This window comes from Vanellus vanellus (genome assembly GCF_965231255.1).
Source record: "Vanellus vanellus genome assembly, chromosome: 17".
NCBI classification, from domain to species: domain Eukaryota; kingdom Metazoa; phylum Chordata; class Aves; order Charadriiformes; family Charadriidae; genus Vanellus; species Vanellus vanellus.
In genome coordinates, this window is record NC_138922.1 from 14,572,803 (window position 1) to 14,598,342 (window position 25,540).

The following is a 25,540-nucleotide window of genomic DNA, read 5'->3' on the forward strand; positions in this document are numbered from 1 at the left end:
TGCCGGTGCCGCCGCCGCTGCCATGCGGCCCTGGGTGCTGCCGCTGCTGCTGGGCGCCCTCCGGACCGGCGGGGCCCCGGCCCCGGCCCGCAACGTGCTGCTCCTCCTGGGTGAGTGCGGCCGCCGCCGCCCCGGCTGAGCCCCGGCACCGCGCCCGCCTCCGACCCCATCCCCGGCACTGGCCCCGCGGCGGGGGTACCCCGGTCCCGGGCTCGGGGCGCCCCGTGAGCGGGGGGAGGGACGGCCCCGGGGGTCCCGCTGCATCCCCTCTGCTGGGACGGTCACCGCAGCACCGACCCCGGCCCGGGGCCCCCTCAGCCCGGGGCACCCCCAGCCGGGGCACCCCCAGCCCGGGGATGCCCCCGGCGTCATTAGTGTCCCCTGGGCTTTGCCCCCCCGCACGGTCAGGGTCGCGGCGGGGGCCGGGCCCGGTGCTGCAGGGCTCACCCGCACCCTTCCCCCTGCAGCAGACGACGGGGGCTTTGAGAGCGGCGCCTACAACAACTCGGCCATCCGGACACCCAACCTGGACGCGCTGGCCCGGCGCAGCGTGGTCTTCCAGAACGCCTTCACCTCTGTCAGCAGCTGCTCCCCCAGCCGGGCCAGCATCCTCACCGGCTTACCCCAGGTACGGGCACCCGCACGCACTGGGGTGGGGGCTGCCAGTCCGTGGCAGGGGGTCGGGGGCGGCCAGAGCTGGCGCTCTTATGGCACAGTCACAGGACTTGGCGGTCCTGCCCTGCCCGCTGACCCACGCTCTCCCCCCTGGGACCTGCACGCACACTTGGCGCATGGTTGGGCTTGTTTTGGGGCCAGGCTGGCAGGCATTGTCCAACCACGTTGTCTCCCCCCGCCCGCAGCACCAGAATGGGATGTATGGGCTGCACCAGGACGTGCACCACTTCAACTCCTTCGACAGTGTGCAGAGCCTGCCCCGGCTGCTCCGCCAAGCACGCATCCGGACAGGTAGGGAGCCCAGGGCAAGCGACACGGGCAGGGAAACACTCCCTCTCCCTACACCGAACCCCATCAGGCAGGAGCGCTTGGCGGTTCACCTGCCTGCGAGCTAGCCAGCACCCACTGCACCCGTGCCCACACTCTGCACTGATACCTGGGTTTCACTTCACTTCCCCCCATCGCTGCTCCTCTGCCATCCTCGTTACACCTCGCTTTCACTTCTGTCCCCCATCCTGCTCCTTCCCGGCTCCCAGGTTTGCACAAGGCTCGTGCTTGACCTAAACTCCCACCCGGGCCACCCAGCTGCTCTAGCGCTTGCCCACGCCTGTGACCTGGGGCAGTGTCGCCCCAGGTTGGTTCCACTTTCTGAGCAGATGTGGAAGTGCCTCTGCAACCGGCAGAAATGGCTGGGGAAGCCGGCAGCATCTTCACTCTCAGCACCGTTTGCTGCGCACAGCCCGTGCTGCAGCAGAGGAGGTGCGTTGGCCCCCTGGGAGGAGACAGCAGCAGCAGCAGCAGCAGCAGCAGCAGCCAGTGTCCTCCCCGTGCTCCCCGCTGCGCCTGCATACGCCTGTCTGCGTTCCTGCAGGGATCATTGGGAAGAAGCACGTTGGGCCCGAGAGTGTCTACCCCTTCGACTTTGCCTACACAGAGGAGAACAGCTCGGTCTTGCAGGTTGGGAGAAACATCACTCGAATCAAAGCGCTGGTCCGGCAGTTCCTGCAGAGCCAGGACGAGAGGTGAGGCGGACGCTGCGTCCCTGGGGCGGGCACGGGAGGGGAGAGGGAAACCGGCCTCGCTGAAGACATGTCTCCATGTCACAGCTGGTCACAAATATGAAGGGACACCTTGCCTCTGGGTCACCCCATAATCCAGAAACCCAGATGAGGTAGGAGTTCTCCCGCCGACCGCAGCTCGCCCCTGCACAGCCCAGGGAAGGTCTCTGGGGAGGTGGGCAGCCCTTTGCCGCACCACCTCCACCTCTACCCTTTCCACCTCTAGGCCTTTCTTCCTCTATGTCGCCTTCCACGACCCCCACCGCTGCGGGCACTCCCAGCCCCAATACGGGGCCTTTTGTGAGAAATTTGGCAACGGAGAAAGTGGCATGGGCTGGATCCCTGATTGGAAACCACAGCTCTACCGCCCAGAGCAAGTGCAGGTGGGAGCTCGTGGGGCCGCGTGGGGCTGTGTGGGGCTGTGTGGGGGCTGCATGTGACAGCAGCCTCCACTGGAGCCAGGGTGGCTGCGGGCTGACCCCCACCTCGGTCACTGCCATCAGCGTTATGGGCAAGAGCTGGCAAAGGCCGCCCTGGCATACGCGCGACCTCCTGCCCCATGGCTGCCACGTGCCGCCTTCCCTTTCTCTGTTTAGGTCCCTCACTTTGTTCCAGACACACCGGCTGCCCGGGCGGACCTGGCAGCCCAGTACACAACCATCGGGCGCATGGACCAAGGTAGGAGCCACAGGGACCAGGCTGGTGCCGGTGAGCACTGCGGTGCCTCCTGTTCCCCCTCAGCTCTGCTCCTCCGTCCACAGGGATCGGACTGGTCCTGGAGGAGCTGCGGCGTGCCGGCTTCCACAACAGCACGCTGGTGATCTACTCCTCCGACAACGGCATCCCCTTCCCCAGCGGCAGGACCAACCTGTACCGGTCGGGCACCGCCGAGCCCCTGCTGCTCTCCTCCCCGGAGCACACGGGGCGCTGGGGACAGGTCAGCCAGGCCTTCGCCTCCCTCCTGGGTAAGAGCCCGCGGCCCCCAGCAGGGAGCGGAGGCTTGCAGAGCCGTGCCGGGGCGGGGGGTGAGCTGGTCCCCACCCTCCCCACGCCATAACCCAGGGTCCTGTCCCAGAGGACAGCCTGCAGCGCGCGGCATTGCCATGGCCGGCCCAGGGAAGGGAGAGGAGGGACGGCAGAGCAGCAGGGTCCCCTGCAGGGTCACCATCCCCATCCTGGGGCTCAGCTCTGCGCCTCATCCCAGCACCCCCCTCAGCCCACGCGGCAGCAGACCCCAGGGACCTTTCTGCCCCTCTCCAGGGCTGAGTTTCCTCCCGCGGGCACCAGCCCCTCCGCTCACCCTTCTCTTCCCCTCCAGATCTGACACCCACCATTTTGGACTGGTTCTCCATCCCCTACCCATCTTACAGCATCTTTGGCACGAAGCGGGTGCAGCTCACCGGAAAGTCTCTCCTGCCAGCGCTGGAGTCGGAGCAGCCCTGGGCCACCGCCTTCAGCAGCCAGAGCCACCACGAGGTGACCATGTACTACCCCATGCGAGCCGTCCAGCACCAGCAGTTCCGCCTCATTCACAACCTCAACTACAAGATGCCCTTTCCCATCGACCAGGACTTCTACGTCTCGCCCACTTTCCAAGACCTGCTCAACCGCAGCAGGGCTGGGCAGCCAACCCACTGGAACAAGACCCTGCACCAGTACTACTACAGGGACCGCTGGGAGCTCTTTGACTGCAGCCGTGACCCCACCGAGAGCCAGAACCTGGCCCCCGACCCCCGCTACGCCGCCGTCTTCCAGCAGCTTCGCATGCAGCTCTTGAAGTGGCAGTGGGACACGGGTGACCCCTGGGTGTGTGCCCCCGACGCTGTCCTGGAGGAGAAACTGAGCCCCCCGTGCCGACCGCTGCACAACGAGCTGTGAGCGGCACCTCTGCCCGGTGTCCCCCATTGCCATGCGACAGCCACACGCTGCCCATCGGGCACGGGGGGTCGGAGCAGGATCCCGTCTGGGCCAGTCCCAAATCCCTGTGTGACACGCTGAGGCTCTGCTCTCTATCGCAAACACCGCCCGACCCCGGAGCGTTCGGGGACCCTCGTGCCTTTATTCTCAGCCAGGGGAGCCGCGGGGCCAAGCTGCTCCCCAATAAAGCTCCTGGAGGAGAGGTCTGGTTTTACCTGGAGCCAAACACGTCCCTGCCCGCTCCCAGCACCACGACCTCGGTGCAGCCCCCCTGCTGCCAGCCCCGCCGCGGAGTGACAGCCGCGCACCCCGCGGGGAAAAGGGGCCAGTGGGTACCAGCGAGGAGGCGGTGGGGGTACAGTTTAATTTAATAAAATATACAAAGTGCCCAGAGCCCCCGAGGTGCGCAGGCTCAGGGGTGATGGGGGGCGTCTGCCCCTTCCCTGCGTCGCAGAGGCTCGACCAGAGCTGCACGGTGGGGGCCGGGGCTGGAGGCCCCAGGGCCAGCGGGACGGACGGGCCAAGGGGCTCCATGGCAGGGCTGGGACTGTGGGACCTGGCAGGGGTCCCCCAGCGCTCTGGGAAATGAGCGCTGACCCCCCCGGTGGGGGTCCCCGCTGTGGGGCGAGGGCTGAGCCGGGGCTCAGCAGCACTGTCAGGACAGGCAGCGGCAGAGGGGGGCACGGACACGGCCTGGGGCTGCTCCCAGCAAACAGTGACTTTATTCCCAGCACTGCTCCCTCGCCCCCCCGCGTGGATCCCCCTCCCCAAAAACACAGCCGGGAGACTCCCCGCAGTCCCTCAACAGGTTACCAGTTCCGCATGTTAACAGGTTTGCTGTCTCACAAGGCACTTGGGGTTTTTTCTTCCCCCGTTTTGGAGGAGATGAGGGTTTCCCCATCCCCAGGGGTTGTGCAACCCCCCCGCGACGCGAGTCCAATGCACCCACCTCCGATGAACTCACGTCAGCCAGAAGGGAGCCCGAGCCCAGAGCCTGAGCCCAGAGCCCGAGCCCGAGCCCAGCAGCCGCGTTGGGTGGGCAGAGCCGCAGCAGCTCTGGTTCTACAAAGGAGGGGGCGGATTTGGCCCCTGAGCCGAGGGAGCAGCAGTGCCTCTCCCCACCAAGCAGCGCGGGTCCGGCGTGGGCTCAGGACCAAGCGATGACAAACGGCTCCCACATCGGCAGCGACACGGGGACCCTCAGCACCTGAGGGGTAGAAGGGAGGGTCAGCACGGTGAGAACCGGCCGGGCCGCAGCCCAGGGGGGTGTCACAGCCAAGGGGGGCGTCCTGCCCCCCTGGGGTGCATGCAGAGATGCAGCCTGGCACGGCCCCGGTCCCGCAGCCCCCCCGGGAAGGGCGCCCATGGCAGACAGCCCCAGGAGCAGAGCAGTGCCACTGCTCCTCGCAGAGCTCCTGTCGCCACGTACCCTTTCCATGCCCCCTCTCCCCATCCTCACCCCCCTGCACACCCTAATCCTGCCCCCGCCCCAGGGCACCCACCTGGCCCGTGATGGGCTTTATGCCCCTCGGGGACAACAAAGCGGATACCGTGCCATCGCTGGGGCCAAACCCCACCAGCCCCTTGGATGAGCCCCGGGTCCCTTCCCAGCCGCTGGCCGGCAGCTCCCCCCCACCGCCGCCCCCTCCCATGGTGGGGACGAGCACTGGCCTGCGTGTCGCTGCGGTAGGAGAAGTCGCCCACAAGGGCACCGTTGGCCAGGACTTGCCGGGGAGGGCTGGTGATGCCCAGCACAGTCACGGCCTCCAGCAGGACCCCGTCGAGGTGGGCGCTTGCCCGCAGGAGCTGGCTGAGCACGGCGCCCTGCAGGGACAGGGGGGCTGTCACCCCACGCTCCCGGGTCCCAGCCACCCCGCACGCGCCCCGGCTTCTCGACGTGCCCTGGCCCACGCGCTGCCTCTCTGCAGGGCACCGAGCCCCGGGGAAGGGTGCTCTGCGGTCACTGGAGAGGGGCGAAGCCATTCATCAGAGGGACGGGGCTGGAGAGCATCCGCTGCGGGTGCAAGAAGAGAGCTGCCAGCTCCTCCGTGCAGCCTCTCCCCCTCCTAAGGGGGCTCCTGGGGGGGTACAGCCCCCGTGGGACCCACCACCCGACCACCGCAGTGCTGTAGCTGCTCAGTCTGGCACTCTCGGCACGACACAGCGTGGCTGCACCAGGACGCGGTGCTGCCTGTGACCATGCGCGCCCCAGGGGCACCGGGACCCGCACGTGGCAGCGAACACCCGTGCCCCAGTGCCCCCTCGCTCACGTTCGTGGCCAAGAAGAGGATCTCGGTGTAGTCCCCCTTCTCAAAGGTCTGCCAGCTCTCCCCGTCGTCCCAGAACAGGTCTCCCCTGGCGAAGCCGTCCGGTGTCAGCGCCACGACCAAGGCCATCCCCTTGTTGCGGGACTCGGCTGTGCTGAAGGCAGGCTCCTGCGGCACAGGATCCGGCACAGCTCTGAGCGCTGCCACAGCCGCTTTCCCCCAGCCCCGGCCGAGCACCGCAGGCTCACGGCTCGCGCAGCCCTCAGCCCTGCCCCAGGAGCTGGCCAGGCAGGTCACAGCAGCGTCACCGCAGCGCGGAGGGGGCTCACCTGCAGGGGCAGGATGTGCCCTGCGCGGACATGGACATTAATGGTGTCCAGGGGAGCTGGCAAGAGGATCCACTGCCCTTTGCTGTGGATGGTGGAGTCCTAAATAACAACAAAAATAGAGCAGGCGTAAGGTGCAGCGTGCCCAAGGGGGTCCCAGCCCACCGCCACGGCCCTCCAACGGCCACAGGCGAAGGCAGATGAGGGTCCCGAGCACAGCCCCGGGGGGCCGGTACCAGCGGTGGGGCGCAGGGACAAATGCAGGGCCCCGCAGCGAAGCCCCCACGCAGCCCCCCGAGAGCCCCGCGGTGCAGCGGGGGAGCACCCACCCCTGCGAGGCTGTACCACGTCCCCGCCGGGAAGTAGCCGCTGACTTTGGTCTGTCCTGCCTCCAGCACGGGTGTGACGAGCAGCCCCCCGCCCCACATGAGCTGGCGGTCCACGGCCCAGGTGTTGGGGTCCTTGGGGAACCTGGGGAAGGACGGGGAGGGCAGCGCAGCGCCAGGGAGATCCTGCACCCACCTCCCGCTGAGCCCGGTGGGGACCGGTGCCCATCGGCACTCACTCACTCGAGGAAGAGGGGCCGTGCCACCGTCTCCCCGGCGGAGTGAGCCCGGTGGAAGAGGGTGTAGAGGAAGGGCAGGAGGGAGTAGCGGAGGCGGAGGGCGCTCCTCATGGCGGCCTGGGCAGCCGGGCTGAAGGCATATGGCTCCTGCGGCTGCAGGGGAGAGGCCGAAGGGGGATGCTTGGACCGCGAACGGAGTACCAGTGGGCGCCTTTTGGGGATGTGGGATGGACTCCCTGTGGCATGAGCCCGGCACTGATGGCACGCAGCCCCGCAGCTGCGCCAGCCCCCTTCCCACGCAGGCAGGGCAGCGCCGCGCCTCGCACAGCCCCGCAGCACCCACCCCCGCCTCCCGCCCAGCCGCCCCCTGCCCGCTGCCCCGCGGGGCGAGGGCTCCCGGCACTCACCCGGGCGCCGTGGTCGTTGTGATTCCTCATGAAGGGGTAGAAGGCGCCCAGTTGGGTCCAGCGCACGCACAGCTCCTCGGACGTGTCACCCGCGAAGCCACAGATGTCGGCACCCACCAGCGGCACCCCAAAGAGGTTGAAGAGCAGCACCTCTGCAGAGGGGATGCAGAGGGCATCGGGGCTCAGTGGCACCAGGGGGACAGAGCCCACGGAGAAGCCCCCAGCTGCGGGGGAGGCACAGGGGGGAAGCACGGGTGGATTCGGTCCCAGCACCCCGCAGCTTACCTGGTACCGAGTAATACAGCTGCTCCCAGTCGCTGCCGACGTCCCCTGTCCAGTGCCCAGCATAGCGCCCGTGCCCAGCGAATGTGGAGCGCGAGATGACGAAGGGGCGCTTGCCGCGGACCCTCAGCAGTGCGCTGCGGGCAGGACGGGGTCATCTCAGCACCAACTGGCCGGGGAGGGGGCTCAGCCCCCCGCCAGCGGCTCCCAGCAGCCGCACAGAGCTGGCACATGCTGGGGCAGACGCCCAGTGCCATCTCGCTCACGGGGTGGGTGACATGGGACAGTGCTCCAGACACAAACCGCCAGCCCTGGGGCCAGCACGGCCGCACTGCACCAGCTCCAGCCCCCTCCAGTGCCGGGCTGGCCGCAGCGGGCACTGCACTGTGTTATAAACCAAACCCTCGCCCACCCACCAAATGCCCCCCATGCCCAAACTGCCCACGCTGCAGCGCGGGGAGGGCCCTCTCCCCAGGGATGTGCGTCCTCCAGGACAGCAGGAGCTGCGGCACGAGCCCCGGGCTTACTCATGGGAGGCGATGGCCTCGGTCAGCCCGTACAGGCTGTGCACGTTGTAGTGGGAGGACAGGTACTGCTGGCTGGAGGCACAGATGGTCCCGGCTTGGAGGCGTCCCCCAAACACACCTGCACGGGAGAGGTGGTGGCGAGGGCGAGCTCGGAGCCCGCTCAGCTGGGACCAGAGCCTCCTCCGGCTCCCCTGGGGCTCCCCGCACCCCCGGGCAGAGCCTGGTACCCGCTCCCCGTACCTGGCACATAGGGGGGCTGCTCCAGGCTGTTGTTGGGGCACCCATCCTGGGAGCCCTCCACGAAGTTTGACGGCTCATTCATGTCCTGGGGAGGGAAGGGGAGGGGGGGGAGGGAATGGAGGCGCTCGCTGCCGCACCAGGGCCCAGCAGAGGTGCAGGGCAGGAGCCGGGGAGCCGCAGCCGGCAGCTCTGCCAGGGCCACTCACAATCCACATGCCGTCGAAGGGCACTTGGTCGTGGAAGTCCTTCACCATGTCGTGCCACCACTCGTGAGTCTCTGGGTTGGTGAAGTCTGGGAAGACCGTCGGGCCTGGCCAGACCTGCGGGAGGGAGGCAGCAATGGGCAAAGCCCCGCAAAGACCTGCTGCGCCCCACAGCCCCCGCGTGCCACCCCACTGTCCACCATGGCCGTTCCCCGGCTGTTCCTCTCCAGCTCTCAGGGCCCCACTCGAGCCCCCTCCCGCGGGGACTGGGGCTGCTCCCCACACGCACCTTCCCGATCAGGGGCTGCCCTGTGGCGTTTCGGATGAACACCCCCCGCTTCAGTCCTTCGTCGTAGGGCTTGTAGGTGCCAGGAGGCCCCGAGCTGCTGATCCCGGGATCCTGGCGGGGCACAACGCCGGGGCTTCACCAGTGAGGGAAGGGAACAGCCTCCCCCGCTTCCTCGGAGGAAGCTCCATCACCGCCCTTGGGGCAGCCGGAAACCCCGGTGCCAGCCCACCCCTGCGGGAGCCCCGGCACGGCCAAGGGCTTCACTCACCACAATCATGATGTACCTCAGGCCACGGCGGTGGAAGTCCTGCACCATCTCTGGGTAGTCCCTAAAGCTTTTCTTGTTGAAAGTGAAATCCCTCTTGGCATCCGCGTAATCCAGGTCGTTCCACTGCACATCCTGCGGATGGCAGTACCGGTGCTCGGGGAGGAGCAGGGCCCCCCACACGCTGCCATGGGACCCCTGCCCCACAGAGGCTCCCCATCAGTCCCCCCACAGCAGCTTTCGGGCAGAGGCTCCCAGGGAGCAGCTGAGACCTACCAGGGGGAAGCGGGCTGCCGACATGTTGGCCACGACCTGCCGGGTGATGTCGGTGGAGGAGTAGCCCCAGCGGCAGAGGTGGAAGCCCAGGCCCCAGTACGGGGGCATGAAGGGGAACCCTGGAAGCAGGAGGTGGCCCAGCATCAGCACCACCATCACCCACAGATGCGCTCTGCCACGCCGGCCACGCCACGCCGCTCACAGCACCCCGGCCAAGCCATCGCAGGAGCACCCATGTCCCCCATCCGCAGCTCAGTCCTACCGACAACATCCAGGTACTGCCGCACCACACTCTTGGGGTCGGGGCCCAGGAAGATGTAGAAGTCCAGGATCCCACCCGTCGTGCGCCAGGTCAGAGCCGGGCTGGGCTGCAGGAGCACATCTGGGGAGGGACGAACACCAGAGGAACAAGCTGAGGATGGGGCTGGGGGCCAAGCCCACGCCCAGCACCTCTGCAGGACTCACCCATCGCATTGCTGTTCAGCAGAAAGACACCGTGGGCCGAACCGCCGTCCTCCATCACCAGGTAGAAAGGGTGGGAGCCGTAGAGGTTGACCTGTGGCTGGAACAGAGCACAGCGTGGTGCCAGCGAGGCTCCGCCAGAGACCCTGGCACAGCACCCACCACCCACCCACCCGCCTGCCCCTCGCCGCCGGCCAGGAGCACCATCACAGGGCGCACACCCAGGGCTTGTGGCCCCAAACACCGCCCGAGTTGGCAGAGTTCTGCCCCGAGCAAGAGCCCGGGACTGCTCGGGGGGAAGCAGCTCCCCAGCAGCGCAGAGCAGAGCCCCAGGGGACACAAACCCAACCTGGGGACGATGGGCTTGCCCAGGGCTGAGGCATCCCAGAGCTCAACCAGCACAGACACCTTTCCCCAGCCCCAAATACAACATAAGAGGCCGTGGGTCGCCCCTGCCAGCACAGATGAGCCGTCTCCCTTCCCCTCAGCCCCGCTCCGTACCACGGGCGCCATGTCCCGGTTCCAGAGGGTGACCCTGGTCCACGCTGTGTCGAGGACCAGCGGCGTCAGGTGCTCCCCCAGCCCAGAAATGAAACGGGAGGGCAGGGAGGTGGAGATCTGCAGGAACTGGTCTGCGAAGAAGAGGGGCGCGACGGTGGTGTTCAGCCTGCCGGAGAGAAAGGGAGGCTCCGGGAAACAGCCCCGGCAATGCCCAGTGGCTGGGGAGGAGGGAGGGCTGCCAGCCCTGGGCAGGGACACAGATGTTCATCACCACATGACACAAAACCAGGTTTTGGATGAGTTCTGGGATTCCTGCTCCCCTTCCCAGCCACCGAACTGCACAGGGGGTCAAAGCAAAGGCCCCGCAGCCGCTGACTGCCGCCCCGCTGCCGTCCCCAGTGACCCCCGCTGCACCCCGGCTCCCACCCCGCGCATCACTGTGGCCGCTGTCAGGTCCTGCTTCCAGACCGAGTCCCTCGGGGAAGGCGAGGGGAGCCCGCGCCCTGGCTCGGGGCAGACTGGGCACTTACAGGACCTGCCCGCTGCGCTGCCGGTAGACGACGAGGCCGAAGGGCTCCTGGTTGACCCGCAGCCCGTAGAGCGCAGCGGCGGTTCGGCCGCTCGCCCGCGGTGTGGCCATGGGCACCTCATAGCGCTGCCGCGCCGCGTCCCGCAGCTGCGGGGCAGAGACGGGGGGGGTCGGCCGGGGCCGGGGGCGAGACACGACCCGGGGGCAGGGGGGGGCCGGGCCGCACCGTGAAGCGCAGGCGGGTGGGGGTCTCCAGCGCCAGGTCCAGCCGCAGGACGCCCACGTCCCCCGGCAGGAAGGTGGGGGCGACGCGGCGGAGGCGGGCGGTGTAGCCGCTGGCGGTGGCCGTCAGGTTCTCCGCCCGGTAGCTCCGGTAGCCTTGGGGGAAGAAGCACCAGGGCGGGCCGGGGCCGGGGCCGGCCGGCGAGTAGCAGCAGCCCCGCGCCTCGCAGTCCGCCCGCGCCAGCAGCCGCTCGGGGCCGCAGTCGAAGCGGTCGCCCGCGGCCACCTCGCAGCCGGCGGCCCCGGGGCTGCGCGCCGCGGCGGGGACCAGCAGCGACAGCACCGCGGCGGCGGCGGCGACGAGCCCCGGCCCCGGCATGGCCCCGCCGTGCCGAGCTCCCAGCAGGCGCGGCGGGACCGGCGCACGTCACGGCGCGTCCGCGGGGCGGGACCGGCCCCGAACCGGCGCCGTCCGCCTCCCGCAGCCGCCCCGGGAGCCGCCGCCGCCCCCGCCCCGGGCCGGAGCTCGGGCAAAAGCCGCGGGGGGAGCCCCAAAGTCAGGGCGGCACCTGCCCCCTCAGCCCCGCCTCCAAGCGACGGCTGTTACAGCACACGCAGCTTTATTTGTGTATTTATTTAGTAGGAGAAGCTGCAGCCTCCTCCACCAAGAGCAGAGGGTTGTGCGTATTGTGTCTGTGGCTCTGTCAGGCTTCCTGCGAGCCGAGCCTGGATTCCAAGCACTGCCCGAGCCACTGGAGAGGCCGCTGGTGCTGGGGATGTTCCTGCCCGACCTGGCGGATGATGGCATTAATGGTGCGGAGCCGGTCCTGCAGTTTCTGCTGCTCGTTCCTCCAGGCTTGTTCAGTGCGGCACAGGGGAGCGTACTTCCCTTCCTTCAGTGCCTGTAGATGCTTCTGGCGTGTCTGGTAGGCCACAATCTCCAAAAGGTTCTGAGGAAAGCAACAACGGCACTTACTTCACACAGAAAAGAACTAAGAAAATTACAGGATTTGTAAATGTCATATTTTGAAATTGAAGGGCTTCTTATAATGGGGACTTCACAGCAGTACCCTTTTTAACAGCTAAACAGCATCCCACGTCTGAGTACAGTCATGGCACAGACTTCCATAAATCAGAGAAATACCCACACCTCCAAGGCAACCCCTGCCAGGACAGAGCTTCACTGAGTTAAAAATGTCGCAGGAGGTCATTCAAGACCTTGAGCTGGCCCTCAAACTGGTAACATGAGTAGCCAGCTGGCACTCACAGATGTTACTAGATATTTTCAAGATGCAAATGATGTCTGGCTGATGTTTCCAGATGAATGCTGCCTCACCAAGTATACAACGGCAGCATCAGCTCAGTACCACTCGGAGCCCTCAAAATGTGCTCAGATCACTTAAAGTGTTGCTAAAATCACATGCCAAGCACGCCCAGCTCAGGGGGTGGCAACAGAAGCAAGCAGCAGGTTTGGTTCGCCTGCTGCAAGGAAGCAGACGCGCTCACCCATCGTTTCTTGTTCCGAAGGCATTCTGTGTCCAAATCGAGGCCATCGGACTCAGCCTGCAGTCTGCACAATTCTTGCTGCTTTTCCAAGAAGGAGGCACTAAGGGATGCTCGGGTGCTCTCCAGCTCCAGGATGGTTTTGTTGCAGTCTTGAGTGTTCTAGTAAATGGAAGAGGAGGAAATGGCAGATTCTGGTTCTTTAGTTCAGCTGCGTTCCCAGCCATCTTCCCAGAACTATTTTATTTTATTTTTAATGAGTTTGCAAAGCCTGCCCCCTATGAGTGCTGTACCTGGGCAGGTGCAGGGTCTGTGTACCGACACCCCGGGTGTCTGTGCTAAGTGTGCACTGGTGCTCATTACAAGGCAAATACAGGCTACGTGAACTCTCGCAGCCCTGCTTTACTTGCTCACCTTCTGGGTTTCACTGATCTTCTTTCTCAGCTCCTGTTTCTTGCGGTGGAAGTCACCCTTGGTGATTCGTTTCTGATCTGTTTTGTTCTGACCCTCTCCACGAATCGCTATCGCCTCTCTATGAGAAACAGATGCCTCCATATCACGAATCATCTTCTCCTGCTGCTTCATCAGCTGGCCATAGCGGACCTGCCATTTGTGAAGATATAAAATAGGCTGAAAATAACAAACTGAAGTCTTCTGCGTGGCACATCCCACCATCATAAACCAGATACACATGACAAATGATCCTTGGCAAGCCAAATTTGCTCTAAATCCAAACCTAGTTTGCCCTGTGTGGATCCGGAAGGCAGAGGGCTGGATTATCAACTCACATAAAGTAATCTTCAAAATGTTTCACTGCAACTCATTAGCAAAAGCAGAAGAGCAGAAGCATCCAGAGAATGAAAGGGAAGAGGTGCTTTGCCACAAGATAGAAGACTTCCCTAACCAGTGATTAAGATGATGCAATATTTAGTAATCAGTATTTATTTACTTATAAATTGGGGTCACAGAACAAGGTGGCAGATGTATCACATTTTAAATAGATGTCTCACATATATCCAGATTCCACTGCAGTCTATTACATAGCATGTACAAGGAACGCATAATGTGCATGCATGCTGGATGTATTTAATTCAATCTAGCTGCAGGGTGGTAAGATTTCCCATACTGCTATGGCCTTGGAGGTGCTACTTCTCCAGCCTGTTTCTCATCTCTCCTGCCTTATGTTTCAGCAAGTCCAAAGCCAAACACATTGTGTGCAGCTTCCCCTCCTCAGTCCTCTTCCCCAGTGGCTTACTTGCATCCTATGAATCTCTGTTCTCATGGCTTGGAGTTCGCCTTGTCCTGTCGCAGAATCCACCGCTGCACGCATCTCTTTTGTCAGCTGGATCTTTTTCTCCCATAGCATGATTTGATGCCTTCAGTGACAGAAAGGGAAAGCAGTGCCTTTGTAAGCAACAGAGAGGATGCTCTCTCTGTGCATCAGTGGCAGCACACTCCCAAGATCGAAGCTGAACATAGAGCTGAATGGTTCAGCAGAAACTTATACGTCCTGTATGCAAAATCTTAAAGGGCAGCAACAGAGCAACGTGAAATCAGACAGGAAGCTCCGCAATTTAGAAAATGGCAAGAGGACTGTACAAACAAGCATGCCCAGACTGACAGGGGGCTGCTGGGCCCCAGTTAATTGCCCGATGCAGCACACTCGCTCCAAGTTACTGGCAGAGGAGACAGCATGCAGAGTCTTCCCACACAGATCTTGGCAACATCCAGCACAAGCACGCTGGAATTGTTAAAGCCAACATCCTCTCAGCTCTTGCTGATGCCAAAGATGGCTAAAGCACCCTTCAGTTTCTGTGTTTCAAAAATTCATTAAACTCATTTTCACCTTCTTTAAGGACGGAACCATATTTGCTGGCACTGGTGCAGTTTGATGACTGGAGAAGAAAGGTAACATGGACACATACACAACAGTTCAAAGACTGTGGCACAAAGCAAGAATCTCTCTGATACCTACTCTGCTTCCACCAGGCTGTTTAGGAGTCTTTCCTTCTCCTCAGTCAGTTGACTGTGTCTCTCCTGCATCTCAACTGATTCTTTTTCTGCTGCCTAGATTTGGGAAGCATAAACCAACACAATGTTGTCAGACTGAGAAAATTTTACAGGATCACTGTTTGCCTCCGATCTGCATGGGGGGTTGAGACGTGGAAATGAAGTGTCAAGCGTCTGTACCTTCAGAGAGCGTATAAACTCATTCTCTGTGATAATGTTGCCATGTTGCAGCTCCTCAAAGCTGCTGTTGTTCTTGTTGATCAGCACATTCAACTTTATCAAGTCATTTGACATGTTCCTCATGTGACGTTCGATGTCCTTCTGTTCTTTTGTTTCCTGCTGAATTTCATCTACAGGTGAACAGAAGAAAGTCTTAAAACTCCCACAAACACTGGGCTGAATACAGGCAAGGTGTGACAAACTGCTATTAGACCGGCCAACACTGCATGTGGAGCCACTTGTGTCCCAACACACCCAGCCAAAACGTTTTTCCACAACCCCAAATATCAAGGTTTTGAAAGAGACTACTGTGGAAAAGAGTTGGTTTTCATCAAGGGAAGCGGTATCATTGGTGGGGACATTTACCTACCAACTATTTGCAAACTTTATTTAAGAAGTGTAACAGATGACATGGTCGCTTAGGTTTTGACTGTGTCAGTTAAGACAGCAGGATCAATCATTATAGGAAATAACAACATGCAAAACCACAGGTGCCTGGCTCTTAGCCCCCGAGTATAGTACTGGGGCCATTTGCAGTATTGCTCACAAATACAGAGGAGCACTGAGAGCATTCTTTGGTGAAGGTCTAGCATTACTCGTCTGTAAGCCTTCGCTCCCTTTCTTCTCCATTCACAGATTAACATTTTAAGAAAGAGTTAGGGAATGACTTACTTTCAGTGCGCACTTTCTTCTGCTGCATTATTGTAATCTGTTTCTTTAACATATCCAAGGAGGCTATTTTTTCCTCCCGTTCGTGTGTTAACTTGACCAACTCTTTCTGCTGATTGAGCCAGTACTTCTGCAGCGTCATCACCTCAGAATTATATTCTTCTATCTGCTTGGTTAGTTTGTTGATCTCAATTTCCAATGGTCCCAATTCTTGCCCCTGTACAAGGGCAAGGTTTGGGATAAATCAGGCAGAAGCTGCTGGAGCACTTGTTTATAGCATCATTGCAGAAGGCTGGTCCAACTGCTGAGATTCCTACTAAATACTTCAGTTATACTGTTACTTTGTCAGTTAGTTACTTTCTGCTTCTATTTCCCACGAGTTGGATGGGACTCATTCCTGACCTCACAGGAATAAATGCAACAGAAGCCCGAAAGGTTCTCAGACTCTGTGGTGAGAGGGCTCCTAAGCTCCTACAACAGGTACATCTGGACATTCAGAAGTTTGCCAAGTGTACGCCACAGTACTCATTTTTGCATTGGTACCCATGAAGATCTCACAGCTCACAGTGTTAGGGACAGGTCTGGGTATCATCTGAATGGGGCCAACCATCAAGCAACTTAAGTCACCCTGCCTGTTCCATTCTCCCCTTGTCAGACTTTGCAGATTTTATAATGAGGTCCTATTTACTCCCAGAGTATCGATGTCATTCAACGTTTCCATCAGATGTAGACAACTCCCTGCAGAAACCTGTGCTAGGCACACCCTCATTTCACAAGAGTTCCCTAATGCCAGCTCCTCTTCACATGCATTAAGAACTGTTTGACAAATGTAAACATTTATATTAACTATTGCAGCTTTTAAATCACAATAGTGATGCCTGAAAGTTTTAACCATCCAGCATTTATGCAGTTACATTTATCAAGGGCATCTGTGGTCACCACAAAGAATAAAATCAAGTTTGGGATTGCAATGTAAAGGTACATACCCCCTGCTGAGAAAGAATCATCTCCAACCTCTTGTTGTACTGGCTGATGACACCTCGCTTGTTCTCAATCAGGACGCTGCACTTTGCAATCTTACTTTCACTGTGGCTGATCAGATCATGGACATTTTTTATTTCCTTGTCCAGCTCACAAAGTGTTTTTTGGAGAATTGTCAGCCTGCAGTTGGTATGAGTTGAATTCAGAATAACCTGGGCAATATCATTCTCAACCTTGGAAAAATGCAGCTCCTAGGAATATAAACCGACAGAAACCATATTACTGTCACTAACAGCAGCTCATTGATTTGTAATGCCCACTGATCAAAGCACAGGAGTCGGGGGACTTAGATTCTACCCTCAGGTCTGTGCTACAAGCCATACATAAGCTACTTACCCTCTCTGTACCTTTGTTTCTCCATCTATTGATAGGAGATAGCAATATTTACCTCTGCCGTAAGGCTGTCGAAAAGCATCAAGGAGCCTAAACATCCCCAAACCCTTTAAGACAGCACACTCGTCACTTCTGCAATTATATTCCTGCCTAGATGTCTCTAGTTACCTGGCTAACAGTAGTAGGACATTACTATATTGTACCTTCTCCACCATACCTAACAAACATGTTCCTCTCCTAACAATCACTGTACCAGCCAGCAAGCGTGGCTGGGCCTTTTGCTTGAGTGCAGTATGAGTGCCGCCAGGTAACTTTCAAAAGCCTGTCTGCTACTTCTGCACGGCCCGGACCACACTGCGAGAGGTTACAGTCTGCTTTTTTCCAAGGCTGTAGTCTCTGCACCATATTCTGCTGTGCAACACAGATGCTAACAGGAGTCAAAGCGGAGTATCCACCTGTTTGTGTATCTGTCAGAGAGCGGGCTGGAGAGGCCTTTCTCACAATGAAAGCCAACCCTGGAAGCCTTCCAGTTACTTAAGATACGCCCTTGATTTAAAAAAACTCAGGGGCAGGCTGAAGGAACCCAGAGAAATAGAGGTGTGAGCGTGTTGTGTTAGTGCCAGCCCACACAACTCGGTATGATAAATACTATGCTGAATCTTCTAGTTTTTCTATCTGTACCAGTTATACACTCCCAAAGAGAGCAACTTATGCCATGAAGAACTGTGGGTCTGATTTGACTATTCCTCGGACTGTAATCCTTACTTAGAAACTGAGAGCATGCCTGTATCCCATTCCGTGATGCAGTACAGAGGTATAAGTTAATGTGGAGTATAGAAGTACCCCATATCCGCTGCCTTCCTGCAATACATAAGAACTTGGACCACTTTATAGGCAACACTCCCAGGATTCATCATTCTGCCCCATTTTTTTTTAGTAAAGAAACACTAGTATGTTTTGTGCCAGGCCTTTTTGGAGACACTCTCGCATGCACCAGAATCCTGCAATAAGATCACTGGAAGAACTAAATTGAAGTTGCAAACCCAGCAGAGCTCCAATTACCGACCTGAAAGCCAAAATGAAGACACTGACAAAACACACTTGAGAAACGCTGCTCTAGGCCGTTTCCTTCCCTGCTCTCCCAAATGGAAGAGATACCATACCAGATCAGTTTTTCTTCTATGAAGTTTTGCCGCCAGCTGTGAGAAGTGCTTTGTGGCTTTGCTGGACATCATCTGGTCCTGAACCTTTGCCATGATTTCATTCTCCATCCGCTCTTTGGCATCATTTCTTTTCTCTATATCCTTACTGATGGACAGCAACTCATTCAGATGAGCACCTTGATCCTAAAAGGTAAGGAAGACAGAGACAGGATCACTACAACTGTTTGGGGAAGGGGATTAAATACCCCTGTCAAATTCAAAAGTACTCTTCCTCCAAGTATCTCTTCTCACCATCTTGGTCCTGTTGAGGGCCTGCTCTGTCTCATAGAGAATGCGAGTATAGGTGCCAGATTCCACCTTCAAGGCCTCCTGCCTTGAAAGGCACTGGGCAATCAGTTTCTTTGTCACGTTGGCATCGTTCTCTGAACGGCTCAGGGTGGTGACAAGCAACTCATTCTTCTCCTCCTCCTTCCTGATCGACTTTCTACAGCCATGGATGTCCATTTCCAGGGACTTGAGGTCATGCCTGTACTTGCTGGAGAGGCAAAGAGGACAGAAAATCACCACAGGAATTGATTCACGTGCTGACCGGTCATCTACAAATTCCTCTTTTCAAACATACTATTGCAGCAACAGCTGGCCAAGAAGGCAGATCTTTATAAAGGCTCGTCTGCTGTGACAGTGCAGAGTGATCAGAAGATGGATGGCGACATTAAGATTTAAAAGCAAATGTATGTAGGAAAATTAATTCCTTCTTTCAGTCTTGTCCCCAACCCCCCATTCTTACCAGGACGCCACCATATAAAAGCACATTGTTTGTTCTCAGAGAATCAGGCAAGCTTTAAGACTCCAGACCAAATAAACACTTCCTTTGGCAAAAATAGGAAGGTTTTCCTGAAGATTTCTAAAGGCATCACAAAATCCTAACAGAAAGTGGTAGATAAATCCTTCTTGCTGTCTAGCTCTGTGGATTGAGAGATGTTGCAAAGGTGAAGAAACTCTTTTAAAGGTATAAAATATGAATAGAAAAACTCTAAACAGCTTTAAAAACCCCACACATTTTGAGTGAGAGCTGTGTTTTGGTTAAAGACAATAGTAACAAAGAACTGTGTTTCTTATCCTTTAACCTTATTATGTGCTTTAGAGGAGCGAACTTGTTCTGGCTGACATATCCTGCACATACAGTGATAAACTTGACAGAAGACATACTGCCCCTTTTATAATCCCTCCTGTCCAAGTGATTTGAGGTCTCTCCGGGGACTGTTTTCAGCCACCATACCTCAGCAAGTCTTGTGTGGCAACATAGGCCTCATCCCTCTGCTTCATTCCAGCCAAGCTGCTATTCCAGTGGTTCATCAATCGCTTTTTCTCCATGTTAATAGCCTGTACCTCCATACACGCCTAGGGAAGAGAGAGTTGGTAGACAGGATGAATCTATACTGGGTTGTGAAACCAAACTTATGTTACAATGCAATATTTTTCTTCTGTTCATAATACGCTGGGCAGGAACAGCTTCAACTACTATGTGTCTGGTTTATTGTCACACCAGACCACAGAGCATAGGTCTGCAAGGAACAAAAAGTGCTGAGAAGGTGTGTGAGGAAGTGATTTACAGGCGATTCTTAAGGACAAAGGGAGAAAAAAAAAAAGAAAAAAAAAAGTCTTCATTCCTGCAAACAGGAACAAGCCATACAGCTCTGGCCTAGATTGTACATACCACGTGAGCATGTGCCAAAGGGGTCAGTCCTTCCAGAGGGAAATATTAACCAGAAGCGAAAAAAGCACCCTCTTACCTCATTTACTGCTTGCCGAGTTACTTTTGTGTCCTCTGCCTGGGCCGCAAACTGAGCTTCAAACAGAGCTATCTGTTCTTGTAGTTCGTAGGTTTTTCTTGTTAAGCGGTCTACTAGAAGATCCTAAAAAGTCAAAGCCAAACAGTTTGGGATGAGCAATATAATCTCAGTCTTAACCAACTATATTCTACAAGAATAACATAGGCTAGAAAAGGGATTAAATCAGCAACTGGATTAATTGGATTCCTACTGAAACTTTTCCATTCATAAACAAATGGCTTATGAACGTGACAACTTTCAAGTGAATGAGACCTTCATTGCTGATGTTTTATTATTCCATTTGCAGTAGTAAATCGATACTTCAGGTCTGAAGCAGCATCCATTCCTGTCAGCATGGATTATATCGTGACACCTCTCCAGCAGCTGGGAATCTTATTACTTTATGTTTTAAAATCCTTTGTTAAAAAACATCTAAATCCATTTGATTTCAACTGTTTGCATGCAATTCTGCATTAATAATAATGTCTGCGTCCTGCTGCAAGCAGAGGGCAGCAGAGGGAGCTCGAGCACACCAACCAGCTCAGTTCATTTTCAAAGTTCACTTCTCACTCTGAAACTCATTGTGACTCAGAATAATTCACGATACTTGAACATATGATAATTCTTTACTAAATATCTTTCTGCCCCGACACCTCCTTTGCTTGAGTGAAGAGTGATTTACTAGTATAAGCTTGTCAAAAACCTTTGGGCAGTATATACCACTACTTAGTGGTGGGGATTCTTCTAATTTTCAGAAAAGCCTGCTTTTGCAGGCGTTTGGGTGGGTTTTTTTGGTTTTGTTGTGGGTGTTTTTCCCCCAATTATTTGGGAAAAATATCCCCACACTTCTCCCATGGTTCAGTCGCTATACCCTTCTTTCTGGTATGGCAGCATGTCCTCCAAGACTCACCACTAACTGTGCTCTGTATTTATTTATTTACTTTAAAGCAGTTTTACTTGATACCTGCTTTTTCTTTTCCACTTCAGCCTGGAACTTCTCTGCCTCAGCCTTCTTTGTCGACTGTTTCATCAGTAAAATATTATGATGCATATCCTGGTCCATATTCTGCATGTAGAAGAGATGCAAGGCCAAGTTTTCAACCTGGGTCTGCATTGCAGAAACTGGGGAGGCAGGAGGAAAAATATTTACAAAAATTATGTTTAAACACACACTTCAAACAGAGATAAAAGGGAAAGAAATATAGAAGCACCCAAAACAAAACTCGCACATGTACCTCTCTGATATGAATTTCCTCCCTGAACTTACATCAGCTGTGGAGTATAGTTCCACAAGCAAAGCTAAAAATCTCGATTAGCAATTTGTTGATTCCCAGCAGACAGAATCCCAGGAAATGAAAGAAGGGGCCTCAGGAGGCTGTGAATCCCACTCCTCTGCCCCAAAAAAGAACTGTCTCAGTCTGTTGAATGCTTCTCTAATTTTTTCAATAACCTGCAAAATGTTCTAGGCAATTTATTTTAATGCTCAGCTATCCTTAATATTGAAATTGTGTTACTGTTTCCTATCCAAATGCCTGCAACACAAAAAGAACGAGTCAAGTCCATTTCTTTGGCTGGGATAGGCTGCCACACGGATGCTGCGCTCATACTCCTGGATGCCCCTATTGACCTATGACCATTGCGATCTCATCACACCCTTACAGAGGCACAGGCAAACATAACAGAGTGATGGGAATTTTCCTCCTGCTAAGTCTCAGAACAGCTTACCTGCCAGGAACAGTTTATGTTTTAGCCTTAAAGACTTTCTTAGAAGTACAACATATCAACACGATCTTAGAAACACTAGATATTATATGGTAACCAGGAACATTTGTTAAAATTTTCAGTGAGCGCATTATTCCTGACAAATTTTACTGTATTTTTCAATCCAATGCTTGACTTACATTCAAATTCATTTCTACACATAGTACTAGAAGTAGAAAATATTAAAAGGACTGTCTCAGTCACCTTTCTTGCGTTCATCATCTGTGTTCTGACACATTTTCTTGTAAGTAAGCCTCAGGCCCTCCAGTTCCTCCTCCAGCTGCTGACGCACTGTGGCTATCTGAGAATGGCGGTCATGGCTCTTCTCCACTTCCATCTGCAGATGGGCCAGCTGCTGCTGTGCTCCATAAAGAATCACCCCGAGCTCTTCTCTCTGTACTTTGCTCTTCTTTGTCGCTGTTCTCTGTAAATACAAGAGGAAATCAGCTACCTCACTTCAGTTTGGACAGGGATGGGCTGTGGTGTGAAGGCAAAGAAAGAATGCTGTATACCAGTTCCTGAAGCTCTAGGTTCACTTTTTCCATCTGCTTCGTAAGGTAATTCTTCAGGGCAGCCTGGAATCTCCTCATCAGGGGCTGTAAAGAAGTATGATATTGATAAACTTTAACATGCTTGTGTAAATGAATTATGAAGAAACCTTACCGCTACTCCCACTATTAAACGAAACATCATGTTTTCTGCCATAGACACTTGCATTCTTATTTTAGCTACACTCACTGTAACAAGTGAGAAGGTTTATATAGCAGGTAGTTGTTGACATGAGGAAATGCATACTGAGAATATCTGAAAGTCAGAAACATATCAGAAGAGCTACATCTGAGAATCCATCTACTTATTCTTGCTGCAGGTACTTCTCCTTCAGGAGTACTAAAGAGCATCAGATTTGCCCACTATGTTGCTTACTTCTGAACCTGCAACTTCGAGGTTAATATTGAGGGAGCAGACACATGCAGGAGTTAGTACTTTTGCAAAAGCTATTTTTAAACATGTACTTTTAGCATACAGCTAAGCCACTACTTACAATTTACCTTGCACATTTTATACAAATAAAAATAGTAAGTCTGCAAAGAAGAGTGACAAGACTTGAGGACTTCTCACATGTTCTGGATCCAAGACAACCAGCTCTGTTTTTTCTACAGTTTCCTCACTTCTTCCGCTTATTTCTTGTTCCTCAGCTCCACGCTGTTGCCATTCCTTTTCCCATCTTTGGTCACCATGCTCACCAGTAAGCTGACCGAATTGCTCAAAGGCAGACTCTGAATAGAGAGAAATAGGTTCTCCAATGTTACCTGGACCCCACCACCATCCCCCCCCCAAAATGAAAGAGATAAAGACTTAGATTTCATAATATTATGCCTCCAGCTGGATTAACAATGAAGAGAAAGGGAGAAAACTAGAAACTGTGCTTGATAGATGGTATCAAGTATTGTACTATTAATAAGGAACTGAATGGTACCTGACTCTGCGCAGCTGTTCAACTCCCCTGCCGATGCCTGCAGAGGAGCTCCTGAAGACGTATGGGAAGGGTTTCCTCTCTCTGTTATTGGCTGCTCCATGTCACCCAATTGAGGATGACAGCTGTCTAATTCCACAATGTCTGAGAACGACTCAGGAGATTTTTCCTGAAACATAAAATCCATCACCTGAAACAGCTTTTCAATCTAATTCTATTTGCCCCTAAAAATATGCTTATTTTTGTCATCATGAGACTTGAACAATGCAGACAAAGAATCAACAAGAGGGCCACCTTCTAAAATCAGCGCACAGATATACTGGCAGAGCTGTGTCACTCAATTGAAAAAAAAAAAACTTTACACATATACAGCACAAAGGAAACTCTCCAGTTTTATCAGAGCTCTTGTATACTTCATGCTTGACCAATTAGTTTCTCTCTGTTCCAATTCTGACTGGTATTGTGCTTGCAGCAATAAAACTGCACCAGGAGAATGTGAAGTTACAAATATTGGTCATGCATTCTGCGAATAAGATTATGTATGTTATTATAGTGTCTCACTTCTGCAGAACTAACCAACAGCTCTGTAACTCCATAGACAACTCTTTCTGCTGGGAGAAATGTCTCTTCTTGGTCCTCCAGAGGAACAGACTCTTCCTCTTCATTGTCGTTCCCGGTCTCTGCTTCTGTTGCCTAGCATATAACACAGGCAGAACGCAGAATAGCGGCATTCTAACGGGTTTTGTACTTTGTTTAATGTTAATGCTATGGTATTCTAACAACTGCTTTTTGTCACAGGGCACAGAAGTTTAATTTAGGAGTTTAATCTCATTCACAAAAAATGGTCACCCAGCTAACATTAAGATAGTAAAGATCCTGACAAAAATTCTACACGCCACTTTTAATTTCACATGTGTTTCCAGCTCACATCTATAAAAAAAAAAATCCAGCCCTTAGGGATTTATTAAAGAAAGCGTTCCAGCTTGCACTATAAGTAGTCAAATTATTATCTTCTTTCTTTTTAAAGAAACACTGTTTTATCCCTTATCATCATTTGCCAAACTGAATAATGTGCAGTACCAATGGAAGAAAAAAACCTTATCACCAACAAACCTCAAAAATAGAGCCCAAGCATGCCCATCTATGAAATGTGAATAACTACCTTTTCAAAGCACCTACAGCAGAAAGGTGCTAAGAACCGAGTGAGAAGCGCATACTTCAAGATGCTGCTGACACACGGGACTGCAACTAAATCTGCTTTTCAGTGGCTTTTTTTTTTATATACACTGGGAAAGACTCCAATAATTGCATGCCTGTTTTAGTTCTTCCTATTGAAACTGCTTCCACAAAGATGTCGCTCTGTAAGGAACGTGTGGGAACACGCTGCCCTGTTAACGTTTCCAAGGAAATCACCTCCATAGCAAGATGCGACGGAACTCTGATGATATCCCGCTCAGCGGAGCCGAATTCCACCCCAGATCCCTCTGCTGCGGCACCGAGGGCCTCCTCCATGGGGCTGGGGCTGGGCTGTGCCTGCAACCAGAGCGTCCCGCAGAAGAGAGAGAGAGTGAGTCCCAGCGCGGCTCCCTGGGGCCCGCCGCCTGCAGGCCGCCCCTCCGCCGCGGGGCTGAGCACGGGCACGGGCACACTGGGGACCGGGGAGGCCGGGCGGTACTGGGCCGCGGGTCCAGGCCGGACAGCACCAGGCCGCGGCGGAGCCCCGCACTCACCCGCCGCCGACACCATCTTCCCGTTGCCAGGCGACGCGTCAACACCCGGTCACGTGAGCGCTGCGGGCCGCACCACCTCAGCCCGCGGAGGGGCACTCGGGCCGCACCACCTCAGCCCCTGAGGGGGGGGGGGCTCGGGCCGCACTACCTCGGGCCGCACCACCTCAGCCCGCCGGGCGCGGCCGAGGCCTGCGGCGCCTCGGCCGCCATGGCCGCGCCAGTCCCGGTGCGGGCCAGCAGGTAACGGCACTGAGGACCGGGAGGGGTGTGCTGGTGGCTGGCGGGATCTTTCTTTGCCCGCCCCTCGCGGAGGCAGCACCGGGTCAGGCCGGCGGGGGGCGGGGCGAGGCGGGGCGGGGCCGCCGCGCGGACACACCCCCGCCGGGCCGGGCAGGGCCGGGCGGAGCGGGGGCCCGCCGGGGGCGCGGGGGTCGGCGGTTCGAAGCCCGCCCGGGGCCTGTCCGGTCCGTCCGTCCGCCAGAAGTTTCCTCGGGGTCGTCTTTGCCGGTAAAAGCGCCGGGGCCGCGGGGGGCGTCTCTCGCCAGGGGCGCGCTGAGCGGCGGGGCCGGGCCGGGGCCGGGCTGCGGTGGGCGGCAGCGGGGGCTGCCCCGGCCCACCCGCGTCCGCGGGCCCACGGGACGGCTGCGCCTCACGCCTGTGGCTGTCACACGGGATCGTGCCCGGGGACGAGGCGCCCGGGTGTCCTGCCCTGACAATGCGTCCATTTTTTGATCCCACTCTTTGTCTTCTTTTGTACAGCTTGGGGCATTTCTATGATTTCCTTACTTTTGGGG

General features: G+C 56.1%; 3 protein-coding genes across 3 annotated transcripts; 1 reads left to right on the plus strand and 2 right to left on the minus strand.

The window, feature by feature from the left end:
• Positions 1 to 22: 22 nt before the first annotated feature.
• SGSH (N-sulfoglucosamine sulfohydrolase) lies at positions 23 to 3,852 on the plus strand (the record flags this gene model as incomplete). Its single annotated transcript, XM_082492356.1, has 8 exons — positions 23 to 110; positions 468 to 628; positions 861 to 966; positions 1,547 to 1,697; positions 1,960 to 2,116; positions 2,330 to 2,411; positions 2,495 to 2,698; positions 3,052 to 3,852. 8 exons carry the CDS (start codon positions 23 to 25, stop codon positions 3,609 to 3,611), a joined length of 1,509 nt encoding a protein of 502 aa, XP_082348482.1. The 3' UTR covers positions 3,612 to 3,852.
• A 150-nt stretch (positions 3,853 to 4,002) lies between these two features.
• Positions 4,003 to 11,390, minus strand: GAA (alpha glucosidase; the record flags this gene model as incomplete). The annotated part of the gene is made up of 19 exons (XM_082492059.1): positions 4,003 to 4,857; positions 5,322 to 5,474; positions 5,921 to 6,085; positions 6,247 to 6,345; positions 6,573 to 6,714; positions 6,813 to 6,961; positions 7,216 to 7,367; positions 7,501 to 7,634; positions 8,025 to 8,142; positions 8,265 to 8,349; positions 8,471 to 8,584; positions 8,757 to 8,867; positions 9,025 to 9,156; positions 9,298 to 9,416; positions 9,560 to 9,679; positions 9,763 to 9,859; positions 10,261 to 10,426; positions 10,791 to 10,936; positions 11,016 to 11,390. 19 exons carry the CDS (start codon positions 11,388 to 11,390, stop codon positions 4,798 to 4,800), a joined length of 2,637 nt encoding a protein of 878 aa, XP_082348185.1. The 3' UTR covers positions 4,003 to 4,797.
• Positions 11,391 to 11,698: 308 nt separating this feature from the next.
• On the minus strand, positions 11,699 to 24,528 carry CCDC40 (coiled-coil domain 40 molecular ruler complex subunit; the record flags this gene model as incomplete). The annotated part of the gene is made up of 19 exons (XM_082491984.1): positions 11,699 to 11,961; positions 12,518 to 12,676; positions 12,929 to 13,117; positions 13,770 to 13,890; positions 14,490 to 14,581; positions 14,705 to 14,874; positions 15,416 to 15,629; positions 16,399 to 16,644; positions 17,950 to 18,132; positions 18,241 to 18,484; positions 19,229 to 19,350; positions 19,743 to 19,865; positions 20,746 to 20,903; positions 21,747 to 21,966; positions 22,055 to 22,138; positions 22,662 to 22,819; positions 23,020 to 23,185; positions 23,578 to 23,709; positions 24,430 to 24,528. The coding sequence occupies 19 exons, from the start codon at positions 24,526 to 24,528 to the stop codon at positions 11,716 to 11,718; spliced, it is 3,126 nt and encodes a 1,041-aa protein (XP_082348110.1). The 3' UTR covers positions 11,699 to 11,715.
• Positions 24,529 to 25,540: the final 1,012 nt, after the last annotated feature.